Below are 27,174 nucleotides of genomic sequence, written 5' to 3' on the forward strand. Positions count from 1 at the left end.
TATAAAGATTTTCTAATTTTTAAAAATCCATCATACATAAATTCCTTTAGTAAATAAAACTTTACTTATTTAATAAGAAAAATTTATTCTACTTATGAAAGTAAAATAAATAACAAAAAATCTTTGTAAGTAAAAGTGCTTCTGACCTCAAGATGAAATATACTATTTTGGTATGACAAAGCACTTTGTCTGAAGTTTAAAAAGGAATCATAGTAACATTTTCAGTAAAATTAAATGGGGGCTTCCCAGGTGACTCGGAGAAGGCAATGGCACCCCACTCCAGTACTCTTGCCTGGAGAATCCCATGGATGGAGGAGCCTGGTAGGCTGCAGTCCATGGGGTGTCTAGGAGTCGGACACGACTGAGCAACTTCACTTTCACTTTTCACTTTCATGCATTGGAGAAGGAAATGGCAACCCACTCCAGTATTCTTGCCTGGAGAATCTCATGGACAGAGGAGCCTGGCAGGCTACAGTCTATGGGGTCACAAAAGAGTCAAGAGATGGACACTACTTAATGACTAAACACTGAAAAAAAAAAAAAGATAAAAAGGTATTAGCAACAAGCTGTGAACTTCTTTTTAGGGGAGAGAGAAGTGGAGAAGAATTTAACAAGATTGTACTGCTCTCAAGTTTCCAGTAGGGTAGAACCAGCAATAGTCCTCCATGTGAAACAGCACAGACCAGGAATGCCCACTGAGAGAACCAACATGAATGAAGGAATCATGGCTGACATATTGCTACTATTTTTACACAGGAGACTTGCTTCACTGTCTCAGCAGTTCTTCACTATCAATGCCTGTACAAAGAATCCTAAAATAAAGTAGAAAGTAGGGGTAAATGAGGAGGTAATAGATTATACATAAAAAGTCAGATGCAATGAAACAGTCAAGATGTTTGGCAAGAAAAAGCACCTAAAAGCTGTTGAGATAAGAAGTTAGATAATCATATTCCATCCACAGCCAAGCTTCTCTCTCAGCACTTACAGTTTAGTGAGAAAGGAAAGCATTTTAAAAATAACGGTGTTGAGTATAGTCATAGAAATACCAAGCCCTCATATGATGAGGACACTAATATGAAGACATCTAGGGCAATGCAGGTTAGTAAATGGATTGTCATTAAAGATTCCAGTTTTTGAAAGTTCAATTTGTTCTAAACTAGTCGATTTGAATGTATCATGTTTTTTCTATCACTCGGAACTTTTTTCTCCCACATCTCTGAGTCCAATTTTCTTAAAATTAGAATCTCTGCTTATCAACCATTTTTTAATCTGATATCAATGGCAGACAGACAGTTAAGAATTTACTCAATGAACTCTCTTAGAATTCATAACCTCTTATGTGACTTTGAGAGTACAGGTTATTGCTTATTTTGCCTCTTTATAGCTCCTGGTAAAAATTATGAATATATTCATGAATGAGTCTATAAATCAATTAACATTGGAATTTTAGAGCTGGAATTTTCATTAGCCTAATTTGGAAAAGATTCAGCCAAGTGATACTAGGAGAGTGAAGTAAAGTGACCTCCAAGGTCATAGAGGGAATTGTGGGAAGCAATTTAATTAAAACCTAAGGCTCAGAACTAATGGAGAGTAAGGATAGTAGGCATGTATCAGTTTTCCTGGAATCATGCTCTAACCCAAGGACCCTGGACAGAAAAAAAAATCAGTTGGGAGTTATCTTTTATATATAATATCTACTACCATGTTATGTGGGCAGCTTACTGGCAAACCTGTTCATAAATATGGCCAGTTGGCTGTCTTTCATTGGTACAGTCATCTTCTAGCCATGGCTCTTAACCCTTGAGCATTTAGAAATAGTGAGGGCATTTTAAAAATAATTTTATTTATGTATTTTGGGTCTTCACTGCTGCACGGGCTTCTCTCTAGTTGTGTCAAGCAGGGGCTGCTCTCTACTCGTGTGGGTTTCTCATTACAGTGGTTTCTCATTTTGCGGAGCATGGGCTCCAGGATGCACAGGCTTCAGTAGTTGTGGCGTATGGGCTCAGTAGTTGCAGCTCCTGGGCTCTAGAGCACAGGCTCAATAGTTGGGGTGCATGGGCATGTGAGATTTCCCGGATCAGGAATCCAATCCATGCCTCCTGCAACGGTAGGCGGATTCTTTACCACTGAGCCACCAAGGAAGCCCTGAGGGCATTGTATTCAGTCTCAGTGATTGGAGTCTGCTACTGGCATTTGGGAGAGCTTCCCTGGTGGCTCAGGTGGTAAAGAATTTGCCGGCGATGCAGGAGAAGGCAATGGCACCCCACTCCAGTACTTTTGCCTGGAAAATCCCATGGACAGAGGAGCCTGATAGGCTGCAGTCCATGGGGTCGCTAAGAGTCAGACTTGACTGAGCGACTTCACTTTCACTTTTCACTTTCATGCATTGGAGAAGGAAATGGCAACCCACTCCAGTGTTCTTGCCTGGAGAATCCCAGGGACGGGGGAGCCTGGTAGGCTGCCGTCTATGGGGTCGAATAGAGTCGGACACGACTGAAGCGACTTAGCAGTAGCAGCAGCAGCAGGAGACCTGGGTTCAGTCCCTCGGTCGGGAAGATCCCCTGGAGGAGGACATGGCAGCCCATTCCAGTATTCTTGCCTGGAGAATCCCATGGACAGAGGAGCCTGGTGGGCTACAGTCCATGGGGTTGCAAAGAATCAGACTGAGCGAGTAAAACTTACTGGCATTTGGTGAGTGGGAGCCGGGAGTGCTACATGTCCCATAATTTCTGGGATAGTTCAGCCCCTGGAAGAATCATACCACCGAAGGTGCCAGTAGTATTTCTTTTGAGAAATCTTTTCTAAGAGTTTTTTTTTTTTTTTTCCACTTTTCTAGGAGAGTTCAATAAATTTTTAGTTGCTATATTTTTTGCTTTATGATGTGTATTTTATGTCACAGTTCTATAAATATTATTCCAACATTAAATCTATAGCATATTTTTGTAAAGCTCCATTTTGTTATTTGAGTTAGTTTTTTTCAATTGCAGGTATATTGCATATTTCTAATATAAATGTACAAAAAACAAAAATTAAAAGTAAATTTAATCTCTCATCTAGAAATTTACACTATTAAAGTTTTGACGTTTCTCTTTTCAGGTATGTGTGTGTGTGTGTATATATATATATATATGTTTAAAATGTTATCAAATTGCATATAATGCTTCTAATATTAATATTTTAACTACCAAACAAGTCGAGTATTTTACAAGCTATAAAATATTTTAATATAATTATTTTAGGTGGCTGAATAGAATTCCATTGTGTAAATATACCACATTTTTTGATGTTAAAAGCAAGGTAAAAAGCACATCATTGTGTCTAAGTCACTGAACTTGTCCCAAGTTATATCCTAAGGGAAATTCTAGAAGTAAGTTTTTCTGCAAGTGATGTTTCACAATGATTTAATGGAAATCCTAAGTTGTTTTGCTTTCTCATGGTCTTTTATACAAATTAAATTCCATGTACTTTCAAAAGCACACTTGATGTCAGTAGTGAAACAAGATGACGAATAAATGATAGAGGGAAAGAGAGACAGGGAGACAGAGAAAGGGGAAAAAGACACATGGAAGAAGGAAGAAAGGAAAAGAGGGAAAGAAGGAGAGAAGGAAGGAGGGAGAGAGAAAGAAACTGATTTTTCCTTGTATTTTGCTATATTTACTTTTTTCTTAGTAGGAAACCATTAAAATCAAGTGTTTTATTTTTATTTGTGTCAAAAATCTCTGACTTGTATAAACATTTATTAGAATTAACTCAAATAAAGAGAGTAGTGTTTAAAAGATGGAACAGAATATGATGTCCAGGAATTGAGAATGGGAACTGTAGGGTGGAGTGCTAAGGCTATTTGTTCAGGATGGAGTTCTCCAGGTCCACTCATCTTTCCTTCTGTAGAGGAATCCAACTCAAAGCAAATTGTGGAATTTGATTAAAGGTCAGTGATAGAAGCAGGGTTAGAATGAGAGTCTCTTGATTTCATGGTTCAAGTTCTTCTCAGCATATTATTGGCTCTGACTTCATCATCATAAAGTAAAATTCTGGGGGAGCTATCTGTCTTATTCTTTATTTGTAAGGATTAAGAGATTGACACGTACATACACACAAATGATTGCCACATGAGTCATTAAATGCATAAATAATTAGGTGAATTTATTATTTAAGTGTCAGAGGAAGTATTTAGAGATCCAATATTCAAGTCTAATTCATGAATAACATTTACTGGACTATCAGAGTTGATCAGTTGCATGTAAGAGTAATTGGGTTATTTAATTCTTTGATTCTTCTTCCTCAATAAATGTTTTAGGAAATAACCATGAATGTCAACTCGAACAATAATGATATAAAAAGCAAATTTTTATATATTGTGATGCCAGAAAATTCTTAAAGATGGGAATACCAAATCACCTGACCTGCCTCTTGAGAAATCTGTATGCAGGTCAGGAAGCAACAGTTAGAACTGCACATGGAACAACAGAGTCCAGCTCTCACATCCTTTGCCAACAAAGGTCCGTCTAGTCAAGCCTATGGTTTTTCCAGTAGTCATGTATGGATGTGAGAGTTGGACTATAAAGAAAGCTGAGCACCAAAGAATTGATGCTTTTGAACTGTGGTGTTGGAGAAGACTCTTAGAGTCTCTTGGACTGCAAGGAGATCCAACCAGTCCATCCTAAAGGAAATCAGTCCTGAATATTCATTGGAAGGATGATGTTGAAGCTGAAACTCCAATACTTTGGCCAGGTGATGCAAAGAACTGACTCACTGGAAAAGACCCTGATGCTGAGAAAGATTGAAGGCAGGAGGAGATGGGATGACAGAGGATGAGATGGTTGGATGGCATCACTGACTCAATGGACATGAGTTTAAGTAAACTCCAGAAGCTGGTGATGGACAGGGAGGCCTGGCCTGCTGCAGTCCATGGGGTCGCAAAGAGTCGGACACGACTGAGCGACTAAACTGAACTGAACTAACTGATGCCAGATAGTCTTGGGTGTAATTTCTACTAATGCTAGAATTTTGTGTTTTCAGATAGAGAATCAGTGGCTCTTCTAAGGGGATCCTGTGTAGTGAAAACGATCACTGGTGCTCATTTCGTCTCTTCCACTAAATTACTTTGTGACACAGGGTAAGTTCTTCATTTTTTTTCTTGTGAACTAAAGTTTCCTTCATACTTAAATGAGCAGATTAAATACTCTCTTTCTCATTCTAAAAATCCCATGAATGTAATATTTGGAAATGATAAAATGTGAACAAGTTGGATTCTTCATTCTTTCTCCTTTGGAGTCTTATCACCTGATGCTCTTTTACAAGTGTCTCTAAAAGAATGGACTGAATCTCTGGTGACTAAAGAGCTCAGATTTCTGATACTCTCTAGTTCCTATAAGTGACAATTAAGGGATTATTGAAGCATTCAACCCTGTGTTCACCTGTGATTGTCTCTATGACAGACACAAATAATACTTATTAAACATCCACGTGCAGCTCTATATTTTCCAAAACCTGTCGTAGTTGGGTTATGACCATGTGATCTTGTCACGTGACCATGTGCAACAGGAAGATAAGTGGAAGAGATGAGTCACTTCTGTTCAGTACCTATTACAGTGTTTCTTTTTGCTCTTTCTTTTTCCCACAGAGGAAACATAGAAAGCTACACATATTGAGATGGCAAATTTCAGATTATCATAGGGGTTGGCTTGAATTTTTATTTATATGTTCTCAAAGGGAGAACAATATCTATTGTCCCAAAATGGACTTTGTGTGGGTGAGAGAATATATTTAACTGTGCTTAAGCAACTAAGATTTAGGAATACTCGTATTTTACCACAATGTAACTTAGCTCGTCTTGACTCATAGAACCTCTATATTATGGCTTCACTGTCATATTACCCATTAGGAAATTGACATAAATTTAGCAAAGACATAAAATGTAAAGAACTTGACCAGTATGGACAATGTTGATGACATTATATAGTTGCTTAGGATTATTTTATTAATCTTATATTTAGGGCAAACGGATCAGAATTTCTGGGACTTTTTACTTGATTCAAGACAATCTTCTAACTGCTTACCAATTGCCCTGGACGCTTATAAAGTTACCATTGTTCTATGGAACAAAACTTTAGAAAATATAATGTCCTTTTAAGGAAAGAGTAACTCTAAATATAAACTTTTCAGATGTTTTACTATTTGAAGTGGTATACCAACTGTCATGAGTAATTTACACATGTTGGTTTATGCAGAGTATTTTATGTGGAAACCATAAGTAAGCATTTAAATTCCAACTTAGTATTATATTTTTCTAATATCTGTAATGTGCAATATTGAAAATAAACTCATGAAAATATTCCAACTATGTACTGGATATGTATCTTTACCTGGATGTTTTACAATATCTATCTCTTTATCTTCATTCTTTCATTTCCTTCCCTCAGCTGTGTTCTCCTTTGTTCAGTTCAGTTCAGTCACTCAGTCCTGTCCAACTCTTTGCGACCCCATGAATCACAGCACGCCAGGCCTCCCTGTCCATCACCAACTCCCGGAGTTCACTCAGAATCACGTCCATCGAGTCAGTGATGCCATCCAGCCATCTCATCCTCTCTCATCCCCTTCTCCTCCTGCCCCCAATCCCTCCCAGCATGAGAGTCTTTTCCAGTGAGTCAACTCTTCGCATAAGGTGGCCAAAGTACTGGAGTTTCAGCTTTAGCATCAGTCCTTCCAAAGAACACCTAGGAATGATCTCCTTTAGAATGGACTGGTTGGATCTCCTTGCAGTCCAAGGGACTCTCAAGAGTCTTCTCTAACACCACAGTTCAAAAGAATCAATTCTTCAGCACTCAGCTTTCTTCACAGTCTAACTCTCACATCCATATATGACCACTGGAAAAACCGTAGCCTTGACTAGACGGACCTTTGTTGGCAAAGTAATGTCTCTGCTTTTCAATATGCTATCTAGGTTGGTCATAACTTTCCTTCCAAGGAGTAAGTGTCTTTTCATTTCATGGCTGCAATCACCATCTGCAGTGATTTTGGAGCCCCCCAAAATAGTCTGACACTGTTTCCACTGTTTCCCCAAATTTTTCCCATGAAGTGATGGGACCGGATGCCATGATCTTTGTTTTCTGAATGTTGAGCTTTAAGCCAACTTTTTCACTCTCCTCTTTTGGCAAAATTATTATTTACAGGTTCTGACCCAGGTCTTATCCCTGGGTTGGAAAGGTTCCCTAGAGAAGGAGGTGGCAACCAACTCCAGTAGTCTTGCCTGGAAAATCCCATGGACAGAGGACCCTAGTGGGCTACAGTCCATGGGGTCACAAGAGTTGGATACAACTTAGCAAGTAAACCACCACACCTCACTACAAACATTCTGAGTAATACTGAATTCATTCATTTCTTTCATTTCCCAGATAAAATTAGTTCTAAATTTCTGTTGATCCTGTTCCATAATCTACTAATTGTGTGTTTTTATTAATTTTGTTGGAATATATATGTGTGTGTGTATATATATATATATATACACACATATATATAGTGTATATAGTTGATCTGCAATGTTGTGTTAGTTCCTGCTATACAGCAAAGTAAATCAGTTATACAAATACATATACATATACTCTTGTTTTTAGATTTGATTCCCATGTAAGTCATTACAGAGTATTGACTAGAGTTCCCTGTGCTAAACTGCAGGTTCCTATTAGTTATCTGTTTTATATACGCTGCTGCTGCTAAGTCGCTTCAGTCGTGTCTGACTCTGTGCCACCCCATAGACGGCAACCCACCAGGCTCCCCCGTCCCTGGGATTCTCCAGGCAAGAACACTAGGGTGGGTTGCCATTTCCTTCTCCAATGCATGAAAGTGAAAAGTGAAAGTCAAGTTGCTCAGTCATGTCCGACCCTCAGCGACCCCATGGACTGCAGCCTTCCAGGCTCCTCCATCCATGGGATTTTCCAGGCAAGAGTACTGGAGTGGGTTGCCATTGCCTTCTCCAATTTTACATATAGTAGGCTGCATATGTCAATCCCAATTTCCCAGTCTGTGTCTTTCCCCTTTCCTCCTTGGTAACCATAAGTTTGTTTCCTAACATCTGCTGTATTTTGACTACTAATTACTTTAGTAATAGCTGTGAATATCTCCTACTTGGATTATAGAAACAGATCATCTTGTTTCCCCTACTGGATTCATCCTGCACATTTCTGTCAGAATACTCACATTATTACATCTTTTTTCAGTTTTAAAACCCCTTAGATGTCTGTTTTGGATAAATACTCTATAATCTTAGTGATCTGTATCTTGGGATCTATGTGGTAATGATTGATTCCCACCACTCTTCTGTCTCTCATACATAGGTTTCCGTCTCACCCTGTTTGTGCTAATCCCATTGTAAACCTGCTTGTTTACATCTCCACACTTTTGCCTCTGCCCAGTGCATAGATGCTCTTCACTCCTTGTTTGGCAAAAGTCATCATCTTCAAAAGTCATCATCTTCCTTCAAATACCTGCTCACTGTATCTCTGCTATGTTACCACAAATTCCTTTAAGCACGATAGGATCCTTTCTTGTCTAGACTCTCAGGGTGCCTTTCCCATGTCTCCATTATATCACTTAAATATTTGAAATAAACTTTTACAATCTGCTTTACTCTTTTCTATTATGACTTCTAGAGAGTAGGGTATAAATATCACCCATTCTTGTACCCTCAGGACCAATCAATAAGAAGCCTTCACAAAAGAAATAAAATACTGTATTCTCTTACATACGTTTTTCATAAGTAGGTTTTGCTGGTTGCTGTAATAGGAGACTGACAACTGAAAATCTTAGTTGAGGGAGATGAAATTTCCTTTGGGGGCTAGATACTTTCATACATTTGCCTGGAAGTTGTAAAAAGAATTCTGAAAAGTCTCCTGGAATTTAAGGATGAATACTTACTGGCTTTTGAAGTGTGGTTTTGGAGAAGACTCTTCAGAGTCCCTTGGACTGCAAGGAGATCAAACCAGTCAATTCTAAAGGAAATCAATCCTGAGTATTCATTGGAAGGACTGACACTGAAGCTGAAACTTTGGCCTTATTATGAAAACTTTGGCCACCTGATGTGAAGAGCTGACTCATTAGAAAAGACCCTGATGTTGGAAAAGATTGAAGGCAGGAAGAGAAGGGGATTTCAGAGGATGAGATGGTTGGATGGCATTACCAACTCAATGGACATGAGTTTGAATAACTTCCAGGAGATTGTGAAGGACAGGGAAGCCTGGCGTGCTACAGTCCATGGGGTCACAAAGAGTTGAACACAACTGATCAACTGAACAACAACAACTTACTCATTAGATGTAGTTCAGGTAATTTTCAGTGATACAGAAAAATGAAAGTTGCTTAGTCATGTCTGACTCTATGTGACCCCATGGACTGTACAGTCCATGAAATTCTCCAGGCCAAAACACGAGTGGGTAGCCTTTCCCTTCTTCAGGGGATACTTCTAACCTAGGGATTGAACCCAGGTCTCCTGGATTGCAGGCAGATTCTTTACCAACTGAGCCACAAGGGAAGCCCACAGTGATATAGAAGCCATGTGGAATTTGGAGCTCAGAGCAAATTTTTTTATGTGAAATATATTTTATGTGAAAATATACTGTGTCACAAATATGAGTTTCAATGTTAGCTTCTTGGGCAGGTACAGGTGATCTTTTTTAAAAAAGTTAAATTTATTTATTTTTAATTGAAGGAGGAGATATTGATGCCATAGAATTTCTGACAGAAATCTAAAGAGTACAGCTGTAATGGGAGATTCTGGCCAAGAGAATACTAGAAGGACCAAATAGCTATGATTTCCCATGTGAAGTAGTCTAAAATGGAGGATAAAATAAGAGAAGCACCATGACTCTATGACAGAGCAAAAGTTCATTGTGATAGGATGGATTTGGATGGGACATGAAATTCATATTTAAATTGTGTCAACTTTTTTGGTGGTACAACTCTGGAGGATTTTGGTATGAAGTCTTCAGCCTAAGTAAGGGTCACTAACGTCAAAACTAACCTTGAGAATCCCTTATAAACACGCTACCTTGGTCCTCAACATTCAGTCTCTCAGTATTTTCAGACAAGTTAATAGTCTCACATTAGGTTCTATTTCTTTATTTGAAAGTTGGATAAAGAATTTATCATCATTATGGGTCATTTTGCATGGAAAAAATATTTACTAACACCTTAAGAAAGACATTATTATGGATCAAGAGAAGAACTGAGTTATCCTTTCAGTAGTACACTCATTATGACATGGATAATCAAATCCCTTACGACTATACAGTGGAAGTGAGAAATAGATTTAAGGGACTAGATCTGATAGAGTGCCTGATGAACTATGGATGGAGGTTTGTGACATTGTACAGGAGACAGGATTCAAGACCATTCCCAAGAAAAAGAAATGCAAAAAAAAAAAAAAAAAAAAAACCAATATGGCTGTCTGAGGAGGCCTTACAAATAGCTGTGAAAAGAAGAGAATCCATGTATACCTGTGGCGGATTCATTTTGATATTTGGCAAAACTAATACAATTATGTAAAGTTTAAAAATAAAATAAAATTAAAAGTTAAAAAAAAAAAAAAGCAAAGGAGAAAAGGAAAGATATACCCATTTGAATTCAGAGTTCCAAAGAATAGCAAGGAGAGATAAGAAAGCCTTCCTCAGCAATCAATGCAAAGAAATAGAGGAAAACAATAGAACGGGAAAGACTAGAGATGTCTTCAAGAAAATTGGAGATACCAAGGGAACATTTCATGCAAAGATGGGCTTGATAAAGGACAGAAATGGTAGGGACCTAACAGAAGCCGAAGATATTAAGAAGAGATGGCAAGAATACACAGAAGAACTATATAAAAAGGATCTTCATGACCTAGATAATCATGATGGTGTGATCACTCACCTAGAGCCAGACATTCTGGAATGTGAAGTCAAGTGGGCCTTAGAAAGCATCACTATGAACAAAGCTAGTGGAGGTGATGGAATTCCAGTTGAGCTATTTCAAATCCTGAAAGGTGATGCTGTGAAAGTGCTGCACTCAATATGCCAGCAAATTTGGAAAACTCAGCAGTGGCCACAGGATTGGAAAAGGTCAGTTTTCATTCCAATCCCAAAGAAAGGCAATGCCAAAGAATGCTCAAACTACCATACAATTGCACTCATCTCACACACTAGTAAAGTAATGCTCAAAATTATCCAAGCCAGGCTTCAGCAATACAAGAACCGTGAACTTCCAGATGTTCAAGCTGGTTTTAAAAAAGGCAGAGAAACCAGAAATCAAATTGGATCGTCAAAAAAACAAGAGAGTCCCAGAAAAACATCTGTTTCTACTTTATTGACTATGCCAAAGCCTTTGACTGTGTGGATCACAATAAACTCTGGAAAATTCTGAAAGAGATGGGAATACCAGATCACCTGGCCTGCCTTTTGAGAAACCTGTATTCAGATCAGGAAGCAACAGTTAGAACTGGACATGGAACAGCAGATTGGTTCCAAATAGGAAAAGGAGTGCTGTATATTGTCACCCTGCTTATTTAACTTCTATGCAGAGTACATCATGAGAAACGCTGGGCTGGAAGAAGCACAAGCTGGAATCAAGATTGCTGGGAGAAATATCAATAACCTCACATATGCAGATGACACCACCCTTATGGCAGAAAGTGAAGAAGAACTAAAAAGCCTCTTGATCAAAGTGAAAAAGGAGAGTGAAAAAGTTGGCTTAAAGCTCAACATTCAGAAAACTAAGATCATGGCATCCAGTTCCATCACTTCATGGCAAATACATGGGGAAACAGTGGGTGAATTTATTTTGGGGGGCTTCAAAATCACTGCAGATGGTGATTGCAGCCATGAAATTAAAAGACACTTACTCCTTGGAAAGAAAGTTATGATCAACCTAGACAGCATATTCAAAAGCAGAGACATCGCTTTGTCAACAAAGTTCGGTCTAGTCAAGGCTATAGTTTTTCCAGTAGTCATGTATGGATGTGAGAGTTGGACTATAAAGAAAGCAGAGCGCCGAAGAATTGATGCTTTGAACTGTGGTGTTGAGAAGACTTGAGAGTCCCTTGGACTGCAAGGAGATCGAACCAGTCCATCCTAAAGGAAATCAGTCCTGGGTGTTCATTGGAAGGACTGATGTTGAAGCTGAAAGTAATACTTTGACCACCTGATGCAAAGAGCTTACTCATTTGAAAAGACCCTGTTGCTGGGAATGATTGAGGGCAGGAGGAGAAGGGGACAACAGAGGATGAGATGGCTGGATGGCATCAACGACTTAATGAACATGAGTCTGAGTGAACTCCGGGAGTTGGTGATGGACAGGGAGGCCTGGCTTGCTGCGGTTCATGGGGTCACAAAGAGTTGGACATGACTGAGAGATTGAACTGAACTGAACTCATTGAATAAAATGGTGGGTTGAATTTCCTTTACCAATTAAATTGTTTTTCCTTCCATCTTTAAGTGTGTATTTATGGTATTCATTTTATAGAATATTTAACGATTTTATTATTCAAGTGCATACTATAATCTCTTTGCTATTGATATAGTGCGGGCCATGATGTCAAACCTTTGTAAACTGCATTCTGCCCCTTTACAAGAGCTGTTGTTGCAAAACTCTTGACCTTGAGGGGACAGAGCAGGGGTGTGTTCCAGCCAAGAGCCAATATGAGAACACTAATTCAATAATATCAACTTGGAATAGAAAGAGAACCATTTAATTATTTAAATGTTTTTAATGAGTACATTTAAGCTATCTGGAAATCACAAAAATTTTTGCATCAAATTAACCAATGACATTCACTTTTTAAAAAGAGATAAACCTGCTACTTCAAAGAAAATCACAGCTGGTATTCAATAATAATCTTGTGTATAATATGATCTGTGCTTGAGGCCAACTTTCATCCAATTTAATTTTAATTCACATTCAGAGATTTATACCTAGTGCCACTTCCAGTAAGTTATTTAATTCTTCTTATTTCCACTAGGCAATTATTTTTGTTCTTTTAGTAATATACTCACTAGAAGAAAAACAGATGAAAGAAAAATTGAGAATCATTATTCTGCTGCTGCTGCTGCTAAGTTGCTTCAGTCGTGTCCGACTGTGTGACCCCATAGACAGTAGCCCACCAGGCTTCCCCGTCCCTGGGATTCTCCAGTCAAGAACACTGGAATGGGTTGCCATTTCCTTCTCCAATGCATGAAAGTGAAAAGTGAAAATGAATTCGCTCAGTCATGTCTGACTCTAGCGACCCCATGGACTGCAGCCTACCAGGCTCCTCCGTCCATGGGATTTTCTAGACAAAAGTACTGGAGTAGGATGCCATTGCCTTCTCCGCATTATTCTTCTAATACTTTATAATTTTAAAGCATGAATATATTCCTAATTTATGGAATTAAAGCAGGAACCATGTGTAGAAAACTTATATATAATATCACTGTTAGTCAAAGTTTTATTGAATTATTAATTATTTGAATTTGGTGTGTTTTTTGTTGACAATATGCTAATACTATGACTGATGGCTTTTGAAAAGAATTTCATATGAACAAGTCAGATAATCCTTGAGAACTGATGGCATATGTGAAATCATCAAAAAGAGGTAATTATCAGTTCTAGTTCAATCTTAATGGTTATTTGGAAGAGGTAAAAAAAAATCTAAGGTATGAGATCCTATAAGTCACAATGGGGCTTCCTAGGTGGCGCTAGTGGTAAAGAATCTGCAATCTGCATGCTAATGCAGAATTTAAGAGAGGCGGGTTCCGTCCCTTGGTTGGGAATATCCTTTGGAGGAGGGCATGGCAACTCACTCCAATATTTTTGCCCGGAGAATCCTCATGGACAGAGGGGCCTGGCAGGTTATAGTCAATAGGGTCACAAAGAGTCAGACACTACTGAAGTGGTGTAGCACACAGTCACAATGGGGCAGAAGGAAAATTCTTCAGCCTGGAGAGTTGTTAACAGGTATCTTTCTGAAGCAACAATATACAATTTTGAGAATTCATATAATTCATACAATTCATACAATTTTGAGAAAGTGATAATGTTAGGAGCTCTATTAAATCAAAAGCATTTAGGGTAGGAACTGGAGCTTGTTTTTGATATGTTATCTAATGTAGATGTAATGCAATGATATGAAGTAGTAATGTAAATTAAATGTGTAATTACATAGATGTGCTGTTTTAAGTCATAATTCTAAATAGATTTTAGAGGTTTTGTTGTGAATACTTTTAAGTTTAATTTAATTAATTATTTTTTTACTGTGCTGGGTCTCTGTTGCTATGCACAGGCTTTCTCTAGTTGTGATGAATGGGGGCTACTCTCTAGGTGTGGTATGTGGGCTTCTCATTTCAGTGCCCTCTCTTTTTGCAGAGCATGGGCTCTAGGCACATGGGCTTCAGTAATCGTGGCATGTAGGTTGTAGTACACGAGCTTAGTTATTCCACCTCATGTGGGATCTTTGCAGATCAGGGATCAAACCCATGTCTCCTGAACAGGCAGGAAAGGAAAGGAACCACTCAGCCAGCAGGAAAGCCCTGCTGTGGATTCTGTTTATCTTCACTGCCTTTACCAGTAATCTCTGCATGAGGTCAAGAAGAGGACAAGGGGATGAATGGGAGAAGATTAAAAGGGCAGAGAGGAAGATCCCTAGCCTGTTCACTGATGCATTCCTGAAAGCAAAGACAACTATTAAATTAATAAGTAAAAAGGACATTGCCCTTGGTCTAAGACCTTGCACACTAATTCCCTCCTAGCTCAGATTAGACAGGAAATAGTGCTGGAGAGTAGTAGAACTTGGAGGAGATAAAGCCTGATTATAGGAAATGTGATGTTTAGATACTTTCTCTCACCCTCTCTGAGTCAGGAAAAGTAGGATGAGAAACAGGGACTTTAGAAGAGTGAAAGTCACATACTCTCCTTTCCATCTCTAGCAGTAGATTCAGAACTGTATCCTAAAGGAAGATAGGGCACTGGAAGTAGTCCTGTCATGTTTCTATGTTTGCTGTGAATTTAGAAGAGATGTTAATAGTCCCACAAATCCAGGGCAGACACAGAGATAGGATCTGCTCAGCAGGGCAAAGAAGCATGCAACTGATGGATGCTAAGGAAGAGTTTATACAGGCTTCCTATACCAGAGTCCTGACACAACTGATTCTTGGACTGTGCAATCCAGAGATTGGAAGCTGGACCAGGAAAGGGATAAAGGAAACACCTACATGTAGAAGAGGTTTGAATCCTGGAAGAGGTTTACCGATTAATGAAATTTACATTGAATCTAGAAATCATTCAATTGGACTGAGTGCTTGATATGATCCAGATTATCTATCTGAAACCAAGGTGAAATGAGGGCTTGTAAATACATGCCACATTCCTGACTTTGAGAATTTATTTGTCAGTTCAAATATGAGGCTTTTGCCAGTGAGATGACCCAGCCAGCTATGATATGGAGCAGTTATAACCATATCATTTTAAAGAAACCTGAGTCTTTATTAAATAACTCTATTTTGTAAGTTCTTGGATTTGAAAACACCAGATACTTTAGAATTCCCCAGTGCTCACACACAAACACATACATTGCCATAGCCTTTTAAGGTACTGTTATAGGGTCGATAATAAACTTTCTGGGGAAAATTTTATCACTTCAAATAATGTTGCATTTAATGTTTTTGGTTGGGAAGAAGACCTGATTCTTAACCTACACATAATTCTGTTCATGTCAAAGATATTTGAAGAATAAAAACTTTTTTAAACTTGAAAATTGATGTTTAGGTTACTCACAAGTGAAAATAGTGTAAAAATTAAAAAGCTTGGTGTATTTCCTTCTTCAACCAGCTGTTTCTATTAAAGCAACATGGAAATAATAAAATGCACATTAGAAGTATGCAAAGAACTCCTTAAAGGTTTTATTTCATTTTGACTATCAAACTTAAAAGTCTCATATTCAGCCTTTTGAAGCCTATAAGTGAAGATTAAAGCATTCTCACATGCTACCTACAGGTGTACCATAGTGAATTATGATCCTCGCATAATCCATGGAATGAAAACCTTCAGCAAGTAACAAACTGTTAATCAGTGCAATGGCACAGAAGATCAATCTTTGATTCTTATATTCACAAACCCTGTTTATTTGGTCACATTAGAGAACAGGCTGGGTGTTGGAATGGATTCCTAGACATGATGGATGTAATTGTCAAAACTGCCAAGGTCAATGTATAATGTTCATAAAAGAACCAACCCAATTCAAGCACCTTCCATTTATCATTCATGCAATTTGACCCCCAGTTCTCTTTATAATAACATACAAAGGAGGAACAACTGCTGTGTTCATTTCAGTGTAATCTTGTGCACTTTTCACTATCATTCAGATCACAGCTTTTCTCAGACTGGGATCATTTGTACATAACTTTCCCTTCTCTGAGGGTGTTGGAACTATTAGTTGAAATATGGATTTAATAAAGAAAAGAAACTGATTAATAGATCTGTATGTGATTGTTACGTTGCTATGTGGAATGTTTTGATTTTCTCAATCAGAATCTGATTCATCATCTACTTACTCTTCCAATACTTTTCTCAGATTTGACATTGACAGAATTTCATAGAAAATTATTTCAATACCAGTATTTTACAGATAGATTTTTCTTTTAAAATTTACAAATGCTATGGTGTTGGGTGTATTTAAATTGAAAAAAAAATCAAATATGTATTACAGATATTGTCACTTGAGGAGAAAGTAAGGAATTTTCCCTTATTATGCTCGAGCAACTGGTTTTCAATTATAATTAATTCATGAACACTCTGTCATAGATGCTTTCAGTTAAAATTATGTATATTATTAATTCTATAATTTTATCAAAGCAGCTACTGAGATTCCTGACTCGTTCTTGGTCTTTAGATTTGTATATTTGCAGCATTTTTCTAAAAGTTGATTCATGCTTAATACTAGCAGTAGAATCTAAGCTCCAGGCAGGTAAGGATTGTTCTTGTCTCTGAGATTCCTGGAAGAATGAGTATATTGTAGTAGCTCAGTAACTGTTTTCTTACTGATAAAGACAGGGAGGGAAGAAGGAAGCAAGGAAGCATAGAGAGAAGGAAAAAAGGAAGGAGGGCAAAAAGAAAGAAAAACATATGTATACCTATGGTTGATTCTTGTTGATGTTTGACAGAAAACAACAAAATTTTGTACAGCAATTACCCTTCATCAAAAAAAATAGGTTTAAAAAAATTAAAAGATAAGCAGAGAAAAGTAAAAGGTATATTTATATTCAAATGTGTAGTTATTAAAGCAGTTTTAGGGGTATTACCAAAATTACAAAAAATTCATTATGTGATTATTACCTGTGAGACTATATTACTCAGTGTTTCTAAAAGTAAATGCTTTTTGCCTAAATTAGAATAGATATTTATCACTTAAAAAGAATTAATAAAATATGGAAAATGCAGCTAGCAGGTATAAAAGAAGCAATCACAACTAAAATGGTATCAGTTAACATTGGAGAATACCTTAAGTGATTCTCTCTTTAGCCTACTTTAGAGGATAAACGTATTCTTAAAATGTTCTTTAAAAAATACAAATAAGAAAAAGAGTTCCACAAACTTAAGTACTAGATAAAATTATTTTCAAGTGACTTTGAGTGTATACTGACATGTAGACATTACATACATTCAACAGATAGCCTCAGTAAGGTCTTGTGCTCTGCAAAGTATTCAGAAGTGCAGGGTGCAAGGCACGTCCTTACTGAACACAGTACCAGCAGGCAGAGAGATAATGAGAAATAGCAATAAAGTGTGATAACTGCTATCATGAGCCAATTCTAGAAACATATAACCGAAGGCAATAGTAACAATTTTCGTAAATTTAATATTAATGAACTATTGAAACTGGAAAAAAGGGTGTTCATGATTTTCATGGATTTTTCCTTCTTCCCTCTTCCAGAAGAGCACAAATGCCCTGCATCGTTGGCTGACATAATCATAAGATGTAACTGCTCTGCTCTATATTACTCTCATACCTCTCATTTATGAAACAGGGGTTTGAAATTCTTATGAAGATGAAATGAGTATATTTGATATCTCTGTTTATAGTGTCAAGTGCTACACAAATGTGAGTCATTACTCTTACAAGTATCTCTGGCATGTGCTTGTCACATGGTTAATGTGGGATTCTCATCATAAAAACCTTGAAAATATGTATCTTTACAGTACAGTTTTTATTTTGCACTGGACTTTTTATTTAATATTTATGCATGTTTTTTGTGGAATATTTGTATTTTAAAAAGAAAAAACACTAAAAAAAGGACAATTAAATTAAAAGAATACAGTCACAATAATTTTATTAGTTTTAATATTCAAAAGCCAAAATTATATTAATCTCAAAAATTTTCTTAGAAATTTGATAATGATGCAGAGCCATTTAAAATGGTGTACAACCATTGCTTAAGTTAGAGTTAACTTTTATCATAAAACCTGAAGATAACAGTGATATTTCCATATGATAAAATAATAAAATAGAATTTTCAGTGCCACTTGCTCTTACTCGAAATAACCAAAAAAAATTTTAATGTACTTTTCATTAATTTTTTAATCCCTTATGTTGGGATGAGATATCTATCTACCTACCTACCTACCTGTTTAGTTACTTTTATGCTCCCAAGCTACTCTGTGATATCTGACTTATATGTACAGAACAGTTATCTTTTAGCTTTATTTTGTCTGTTCTGAAAGAGTCAGAAAATAGTCGTGTTAGTGCTTGTGTTTTTCACCCACCTTGTGTCAGAAAATGATGCATGTATAGTACCTTGATGTTTGATATACAAATACAAAGAGGAGGAGACCAGGGAGAAGAAATTAAGCTTGAAAGTCTGTTTGCTAACACTATATGAAGAACTTGGCATTGATTGTGAAATCAAAGAGCGATCACATGCAACTCCATGTCAGATCTCTACCGCACTATGAGACTTCAAGAAAATGATTGTTAAAATAACCACTTCAAGCACATACAAGCTTCCTGATATAATTAACATTATCTGTGATCTTAAGTTGCTAAAATAAACAAAATTGAGTTTTCATATATATAAATATTTTTTCAGTCAGTAATAACACCCAGAGAATGAAAACAACGAAAATACCATATACTGATATAAAGAAATTTCTCAGCCTGAAGAAATAATACCATTGAGACTACTAGTTTTATGAAACTCCAAAAGAATTCTTCTTGTAACTCTCATACAATAATTTTTAATATGCTACATTTGGAATTGGCAATAAATTACATTGATTTTGCCAGTGGTGTTAATCTATTTGAAGTTTCTTTAGATTATGTATTTTTAAATTTTATTTATTTATTTTTAATTTTTGACTGTGCTGGGTTTTCATTGCTTCATGGGCTTTTCTGTAGTTCCAGTGAACTGGGGTTACTATATAGTTGTGGTGCATGGGCTTGTCACTGAACTGGCTTCTCTTATTGCTAAGCACAGACTCTAGGGTGCATGGGTTTCACTAGTTGTGGCTCCTGGGATCTAGAGCATGGACTTGGTAGTTGTAGCATACGGGCTTAGTTGCTCTATGGCATGTGGGATCTTCCTAGACCGGGGATCAAACTCGTGTCTCCTGCATTGGCAAGTAAATTCTTTACCACTGAGCCACCAGGTAAACCCTAGATTATGTATTTTTAATAAAATATTAGAAGTATATTTCATGGACTAATTTGTGTGTTAGATGAGGTCATACTTTTTATCCATAGTGATACCTAGTTTATCTTTCTCCTCACATTCAGTTCAGTTCAGTTCAGTCTCTCAGTTGTGTCCAGCTGTTTGTGACCCCATGTACTGCAGCATGCCAGGCTTCCCTGTCCATCACCAACTCCTGGAACTTGCTCAAACTCGTGTCCACGGAGTCAGTGATGCCATCCAACCATCTTGTCCTCTGTCATTCCCTTCTCCTCCCTCCTTCTCTTTCCCAGCATCAGGGTCTTTTTCAATGAGTCAGTTCTTTGCATCAGGTGGCCAAAGTATTGGAACTTCAGCTTCAGCATCAGTCCTTCCAATGAATATTCAGGACTGATTTCCTTTAGGATTGACAGGTTTGATCTCCTTGCCATCTAAGGAACTCTCAAGAGTCTTCTCCAATACCACAGTTCAAAAGCATCAACTCTTTGGCACTTAGCATTCTTTATGATCCAACTCTCACATCCATACATGAGTATGCGAAAAACCATAGCTTTGACTATACGGACCTCTGTTGGTAAAATAATGTCTTTGCTTTTTAATATGCTGTGTAGGTTTGTCTCCTCACATCATAGAACTTCTATGACACAAGTTTTATCCTTTTCCCTGTCACAAACTCTGTGATGTAGTTTTACTGTATTCTTATATATTATGTGTCCAAAGAATAGAGTTCAAATAGATAGGGGAACAATATGTTTGACAAAATTTTAGGAAAGGGAGCCATAAAGTGGAAGAATATTTTTTTCTAACTCTGGGCCAATAGATTTGGATGTATATAAATATATACATATTGTTACAGACTGGAAGTTTGCAAATATATATCTATATTTATATGGTTATACAGAAAGGAAATGCCAAGAATGCTCAAACTACCACACAATTACACTCATCTTACACGCCAGTAAAGTAATGCTCAAAATTCTCCAAGCCAGGCTTCAGCAATACATGAACTTCCAGATGTTCAAGCTGGTTTTAGAAAAGGCAGAGGAACCAGAGATCAAGTTGCCAACATCCATTGGATCATCAAAAAAGCATGAGAGTTCCAGAAAAACATCTATTTCTGCTTTATTGACTATGCCAAAGCCTTTGACTGTGTGGATCACAATAAACTATGGAAAATTCTGAAAGAGATGGGAATACCAGATCACCTGACCTGCCTCTTGAGAAACCTGTATGCAGGTCAGGAAGCAACAGTTGGAACTGGACATGGAACAACAGACTGGTTCCAAATAGGAAAAGGAGTACATCAAGGCTGTATATTGTCACCCTGCTTATGTAACTTATATGCAGAGTACATCATGAGAAATGCTGGGCTGGAAGAAGCACAAGCTGGAATCAAGATTGCCAGGAGAAGTATCAATAACCTCATGCAGATGACACCATCTTTATGGCAGAAAGTGAAGAGGAAGTAAAGAGCCTCTTGATGAAAGTGAAAGAGGAGAGTGAAAAAGTTGGCTTAAAGCTCAACATTCAGAAAACTAAAATCATGGCATATGGTCCCATCACCTCATGGCAAATAGATGGGGAAACAGTGGAAAGAGTGATTGACTTTATTTTTCTGGGTTCCAAAATCACTGCAGATGGTGATTGCAGTCATGAAATTAAAAGATGCTTACTCCTTGGAAGGAAAGTTATGACCAACCTAGACAGCATATTAAAAAGCAGAGACATTATTTTTCCAACAAAGGTCTGTCTTTAAGGCTATGGTTTTTCCAGTGGTCAGGTATGGATGTGAGAGTTCGACTATAAAGAAAGCTGAGCATGGAAGAATTGATGTGTTTGAAAGGTGGTGTTGGAGAAGACTCTTGAAAGTCCCTTGGATTGCGAGGAGATCCAACCAGTATTCCTAAAGGAGATTGGTCCTGGGTGTTCATTGGAAGGACTGATGTTGAAGCTGAAACTCCAATACTTTGGCCACCTGATGCAAAGAGCTGACTCATTTGAGAAGACCATGATGCTGGGAAAGATTGAGAGCAGGAGGAGAAGGGGATGATAGAGGATGAGATGGTTGGATGGCATCACCGACTCAATGGACATGAGTTTGGTGGGCTCTGGGAGTTGGTGTTGGACAGGGAGGCCTAGCGTGCTGCAGTTCATGGGGTCACAGAGTCAGACACGACTGAGCGACTGAACTGAACTGAACCCAAAACATATATAATCTTTTTCTTAATCTGCAATTTTGCACCTATGCAAAATCTGGAATCTGATAAGGGATTATCTATACTCAGGGATTACTCTGTAGTACCTTATCTATACTCAGTCTGATAGAAAGCCAACAAAATCTCTGTCATTATTCATTTTAGTTAATTTGATACTAATAATTAATGATGGCGTTATTCTCTTCATTTTCCACTGGCAACCGGAAGGGCAATTCTCACTCTAACTCAACTCCTCGGGTGCATCCACAAGCGATTGTCACCTTGTCATGGTTGTGACCTCTGACCCTGCCACTTTCTTCCTGTAACTGTACTACCTTTACACATTTAATAAACTTTGAACGTAGTTAAAAGATGTCAACACAGAGAAATGGTAAGTCCTGCTCTGAAAAGTTCCATTGTTTCTATACATCTAATTGACCTTCTACATTATAGAAGATAAGGGAAAATATCAATAAAATTACTTACTCAGTACAAAGCAGTCTTTATTATTAATATGCTAAACACATTGCATTCAAGGCATTGACACCTAAACACTGCTAGAAGTATCAAAATGACTTCTCATTAATAACCATTATATTAATCACTGTTGCCCAGAACTAGGATCTGACTGCGAAATCCCCTGGTGGAAATTGCTATAATCGTTCAAACTACAGGAATGAATATTTTTCAGCATAATTACTACTGTCGTCTTATTGAAAAATATCCCATTAGATGGCAGCTTTTAGTTACGTAAATTGTGTTGATTAATTTTTAATTTCCAGCATTTATATGACATTGCACAAGTAAAGATCTTTGATAATTTAAATGGTTAGCTGAGCAATTATTAAAATAATTTACAGCAATTCAAACATTCATTTACTTACTAGAAGTGCCATACATCATTAACTGCTGATTAAAATAAAGTTTGGGAAATTGCAAGTGCTGAATTGATCACTAAGATGTGTATTTCAGGGTGTTTTTTGAAAATATTCATGTCATGTAGGATGCCCCAGCTGTAATGATAAAGCTCCAGCATAAATGTTTCAAAGCAAGGGAATTTAAATTATACCAGCAATATGGCATCCCAGTCGTGTGCTCAAGGACACGTTTGTGCCTCTCTGGAGACAATTTAAATGGTCTATAACATTAGAATTTTTAGCCACCCCAGTACCTCTTTTATTTAAAACAAAAAGTTTTGGTGCTTATGAATGAAGAATAAGTTCCCAGTCTGAACTGTGCATTTTATGATTTTTATTGACTTATTGAATCTTTATATTAACTATGACTTCTTAGGTAAACTTTAGTTTATATATGTATTTCAGAAAATTATTTATTTAGCTCATAAAGCTGTAGTGTGGGTAACATGATGCAAGGAATATAGAGGGGCTAAATAGTGTATAGGATATATTAAGGAGTAAGTAATGTCCCCCATATTATAATGTTTCATACCATAATCCCTCAATCTGTTGCCATTTGTACAAAGACAAATGTTTTATATTAAAAAAAATTGTCCTTTTGATTCTTAATATCTCTCTACATTAGTCTTTGTAAATTAAAAACAAAGACAAAAAAGAAAACATGTAGTTGGTTTTCAGCTAAGTTAGCTATCAATTCTTATGGTTTTAGTAAACAGTATAAAGATTCAAAAGTGGGCAATTAGACATAGAAGCTACATGTCACCATTAATAAGTAATTACCCCCAAACCCCATTGGAACTACAGACAAATTTGAAGGAAAAATTCGGTCCAATGTATCACAATGTTACAAAATCAAAAATTTCCACTTTGAGATTTTTTTATGTAATTGCTTAAAAAACGCTGACAGTTTTTATAGTCAAGCAGTTCAGAGGAATTGGCAGATGACCGTTGTTTAGTTCATTTTATTTTCCAAAAATCAGCATAAATTCACTAAAACTTATATACAGATATTTTTGTAAAATAAACTCTGACAAAGATCAAGAAGTGATCTTTATAGTCTTTCCTCTCAAAATATTTTTATCTCAGTTGGAGAATAAAGATAAGACCAATAATTGCTGTGACAAGTGCTAAATTACATACAAACTCAGTGTTTGAAGTGAATAGGAAGGAAGTTCTTAACTGGGTTTAGAGGGATTTTAGAAACCTTAGGGCAGGATCTGTTGACTGGGTCTTGAAGGACAAGAATTTACTAGAAGAGTGTTTAGAAGGAAAGAAGTCCAGGGAAAAGAAACGTGGTGTGTACATGAATAGAATAATAAAGACTACGTGTGCTTAGTTCCTGGAAAACTGTAGGTGCTCAATAAGTATTTGTTGAGTGAATCAATCAATGAGTAAATAACTGAAAGCGGAAGAAAGGTCATCAAAAGGGTAAAAAGATGTCCAAAGAAGGAAAGGTAAACATATTTGTCTTTATAATTTGGTCTGATTTTTGTCTACATTTTGGTGATTTTTTCTGTTTTCTGTTTCACAAGCTCTGTTTACTGTTTTTGATTCTTTCACAAATGCTAACTAAAGTACTTCCTGAGTCCATCTCTCTTTTAACCTGCTGATGTCAAATTTATTTCCGATATTTGCTTGTGCATAGTCCTGTGTGTCTAAATTTACCCTTCAAACCTCCCTGGCCGTGCTCTGTTTTAGAGCTGTGTGGTGTGGTCCCAGGCTCCCATATAAATCACTTCCTAATTGAGTTCAGCCAGGGGATGATACCAGGAGAATTAGAGGGCAAGAAGATTAGAGAAGCCAGCATGTGTCTACCCCTTGCCCTTGCAGGGGTTATTGTTGTTGCTGTTGTTTTAGTCACTAAGTCATGTCCGACTTTCTGTGACCCTATGGACTATAGCCTGGCAGGCTCCTCTGTCCATGGGGTTTCCCAGGCAAGAATACTGGAGTGGGTTGGAATACTAGATGGACTCAGAATACTGGAGTGGGTTGCCATTTCCTTCTCCAGGAGATCTTCCTGACCCAGGGATTGAACACATCTCTTGCGTGGCAGGGAGATTCTTTACCACTGAGCCACCTGGGAAGCCCTTGCAGGGGTTACACATTTACATGATTCTGCATCCTCCCAGATAGGCTCATCAAGCTGCCATCTTCCATATGGTGATTCTAACCCAGACTCTAATATACCATGTCCTCTGGTTGTGTCCTTGGAAAGATTATAAGATTATTCTCTTGAGATTTAAATATAAAATGTTATCTAGTTAAGTTATTATATATAAGATGAAACTGAAGTCAAGAAATATTTTCCCAAAGTCTTATGTCCTAATAGATATTAAAACCGAGTAAATGCACCTATTATTTCTCATGCAGTGTCCCTTTGATAATATTCCAGTGCTATCTCATTGAATGCATTTAACAAAGAAATTGCATATTACAAATAATCAGTGTTAAAAGGCCAAAACAAAAACAAAAACAAAACTGTTAGGGAATAAGGAGCAAAAGAAATATTGTACCAGAAAGGAATGCTTTGGACTTCCCATACCAGAAGAAAAAACCATGGATTAAACAGGATTTTTTTTTCCCCCACATGTGACCCAGTTCAGTCAGTTCAGTCACTTAGTTATGTCTGACCCTTAGTGACCCCATGGATTGCAGCATGCCAAGCTTCTCTGTCCATCACCAACTCCTGGAGCTTGCTCAAACTCATGTCCATCGAGTCTGTGATGCTATCCAACCAACTCATCCTCTGTCATCTCCTCCTCCTCCTGCCTTCAATCTTTCCCAGCATCAGGATCATTTCCAATGAGTCAGTTCTTCGCACCAGGTGGCCAAAGTATTGGAGCTTCAGCTTTGCCTGAAGCTTTGCCTTTGGCTCAGTTGCTCCACTGCATGCTCATAGTATCTCAGTGATTCTCTTGTTGCTTTCTCCATAGAACATGTACTTTTAGGTATTACATCTGTGTTCAAATAGGGAAGTGAAATCGCTCAGTCGTGTCTGACTCTTTGCAACCCCATGGACTGTAGCCTACCAGGCTCCTCCCATGGGATTTTCCAGGCAAGAGTACTGGAGTGGATTGCCATTTCCTTTTCCAGAGGATCTTCCCCACCCAGGGATCAAACCTGGGTCTCCCACATTATAGACAGATGCTTTACCGTCTGAGCCACCAAAGAAGGAGATCTACCTAAGTCAAGTGGATCCATTTTTATCTTGAAAGCAAAATTTTCTAGAAATTCCTAGAATTCTCAGTGGATTTCATTTGAATCTTATTAACTAAAAGTACACCACATGACCACACAGTTACAATGGAGGCTGAAAAAAAAAATCAGTATTTCGATTTTCCAGCTTACTTAATGGAGGCCATGGCTGAGAAGTAAGTTGAGAATAGGTGATGAAAAAAAGGGCACCAGTTTAACTGCAGCTGGATGAAAAAATGCCATCTTTGAGAGAGGTAAATGGTATTGTTGACAAAAAAAAAAAAATGATACTAAGATAACTGGGCTAATGTCCTGGTTTGAGACAGTGAAGCTATAAAAAGCATTGGACAAAACACAGGTTAGATGTTAGATTTTCATATGTGGAAACTGAGGCTCAGAGAAGGAGAATGATTGCCCAAGTTAATGCACCTGGTAAATGGCATTGCCAATTTTCAGAACTGACTATAACTCCAGTGTTTTCAAACTTTCTATTATCCTGTTTGGCCATGATATATGTTAGCTACTATGAAGGAATTCCTGATCCTCAAATAGGCATACAACCAACTCCTAGATGTTTTACCATTCCCCTAACCCCACGGGCCTCACAGTGACTTTTGTACTTCAAAGCTTTTCTCCACATTTTTTTTAGAAAAATATTATTTCATTTCTATGAAGATTTTATGGAATGTAAACTAATAGTGGTTTATTTTTCCCTAAGACTCATATCTTTTAGGAATGACACTGAGTTGTACACACCACAGAAAAGAGATTTTATTAATAGTGTAAATCTCAAGATAGTTTAATAATAACATAGTCTGTGTTCATACTTCAGGCCACTTTACCCTTAAGAGATATTCTTTCACTGAACGGGTGTAGCTTATGCCTTCTTAGTGTGCACTATATATATTCTGATGATTTCTAAGAATGTCTGCCATGAAACAGCACAGTGGATATAACTGATATTTTGCTCATTTTGCTTAGTTAAATATTATATTAATATCCCATTTTTATCCAACTTTGTATCCTCTGTAGCATTCAGTCTGATATCTAAAACAGAATAGAGCCTTGCTTACCCTTCCTTTATGGATTCTTCTTTAATGAGTGATATTTTGCTTCCTACCCACCTCCCTGATAACCACCAATGCATGCTTCCTATGTACTTACCTCCCATCAGTACATTACATTTTTAAAGGTAAGTTAAATAAACTT

The 27,174-nt window shown here is 37.3% G+C and overlaps 1 protein-coding gene across 20 annotated transcripts in view; it reads left to right on the plus strand.

Moving 5' to 3' along the window:
• LOC147379261 (uncharacterized) overlaps positions 1–27,174 on the plus strand; it is a 175,036-nt gene that overhangs the window by 19,563 nt on the left and 128,299 nt on the right. For 15 of the 20 annotated variants that reach the window (XR_015132664.1, XR_015132657.1, XR_015132660.1 and 12 more), the window contains one exon: positions 5,020–5,116. Coding sequence is in view for 4 of the 20 variants with exons in the window: in XM_086316909.1 (XP_086173035.1) it covers positions 5,020–5,116 (97 nt within the window). In the remaining 16 variants the exon portion in view is untranslated. Of the gene's footprint in view, positions 1–5,019; positions 5,117–5,996; positions 6,339–15,990; positions 16,453–17,926; positions 18,095–27,174 lie in introns of those variants that run through there. The other 5 variants (XR_015132648.1, XR_015132666.1, XR_015132667.1 and 2 more) reach the window with 3 other exon arrangements.

Source organism: Bos grunniens, chromosome 1 (assembly GCF_055505025.1).
Source record: "Bos grunniens cultivar Pamir isolate PY7600 chromosome 1, Bosgru_T2T1.0, whole genome shotgun sequence".
NCBI lineage: Eukaryota > Metazoa > Chordata > Mammalia > Artiodactyla > Bovidae > Bos > Bos grunniens.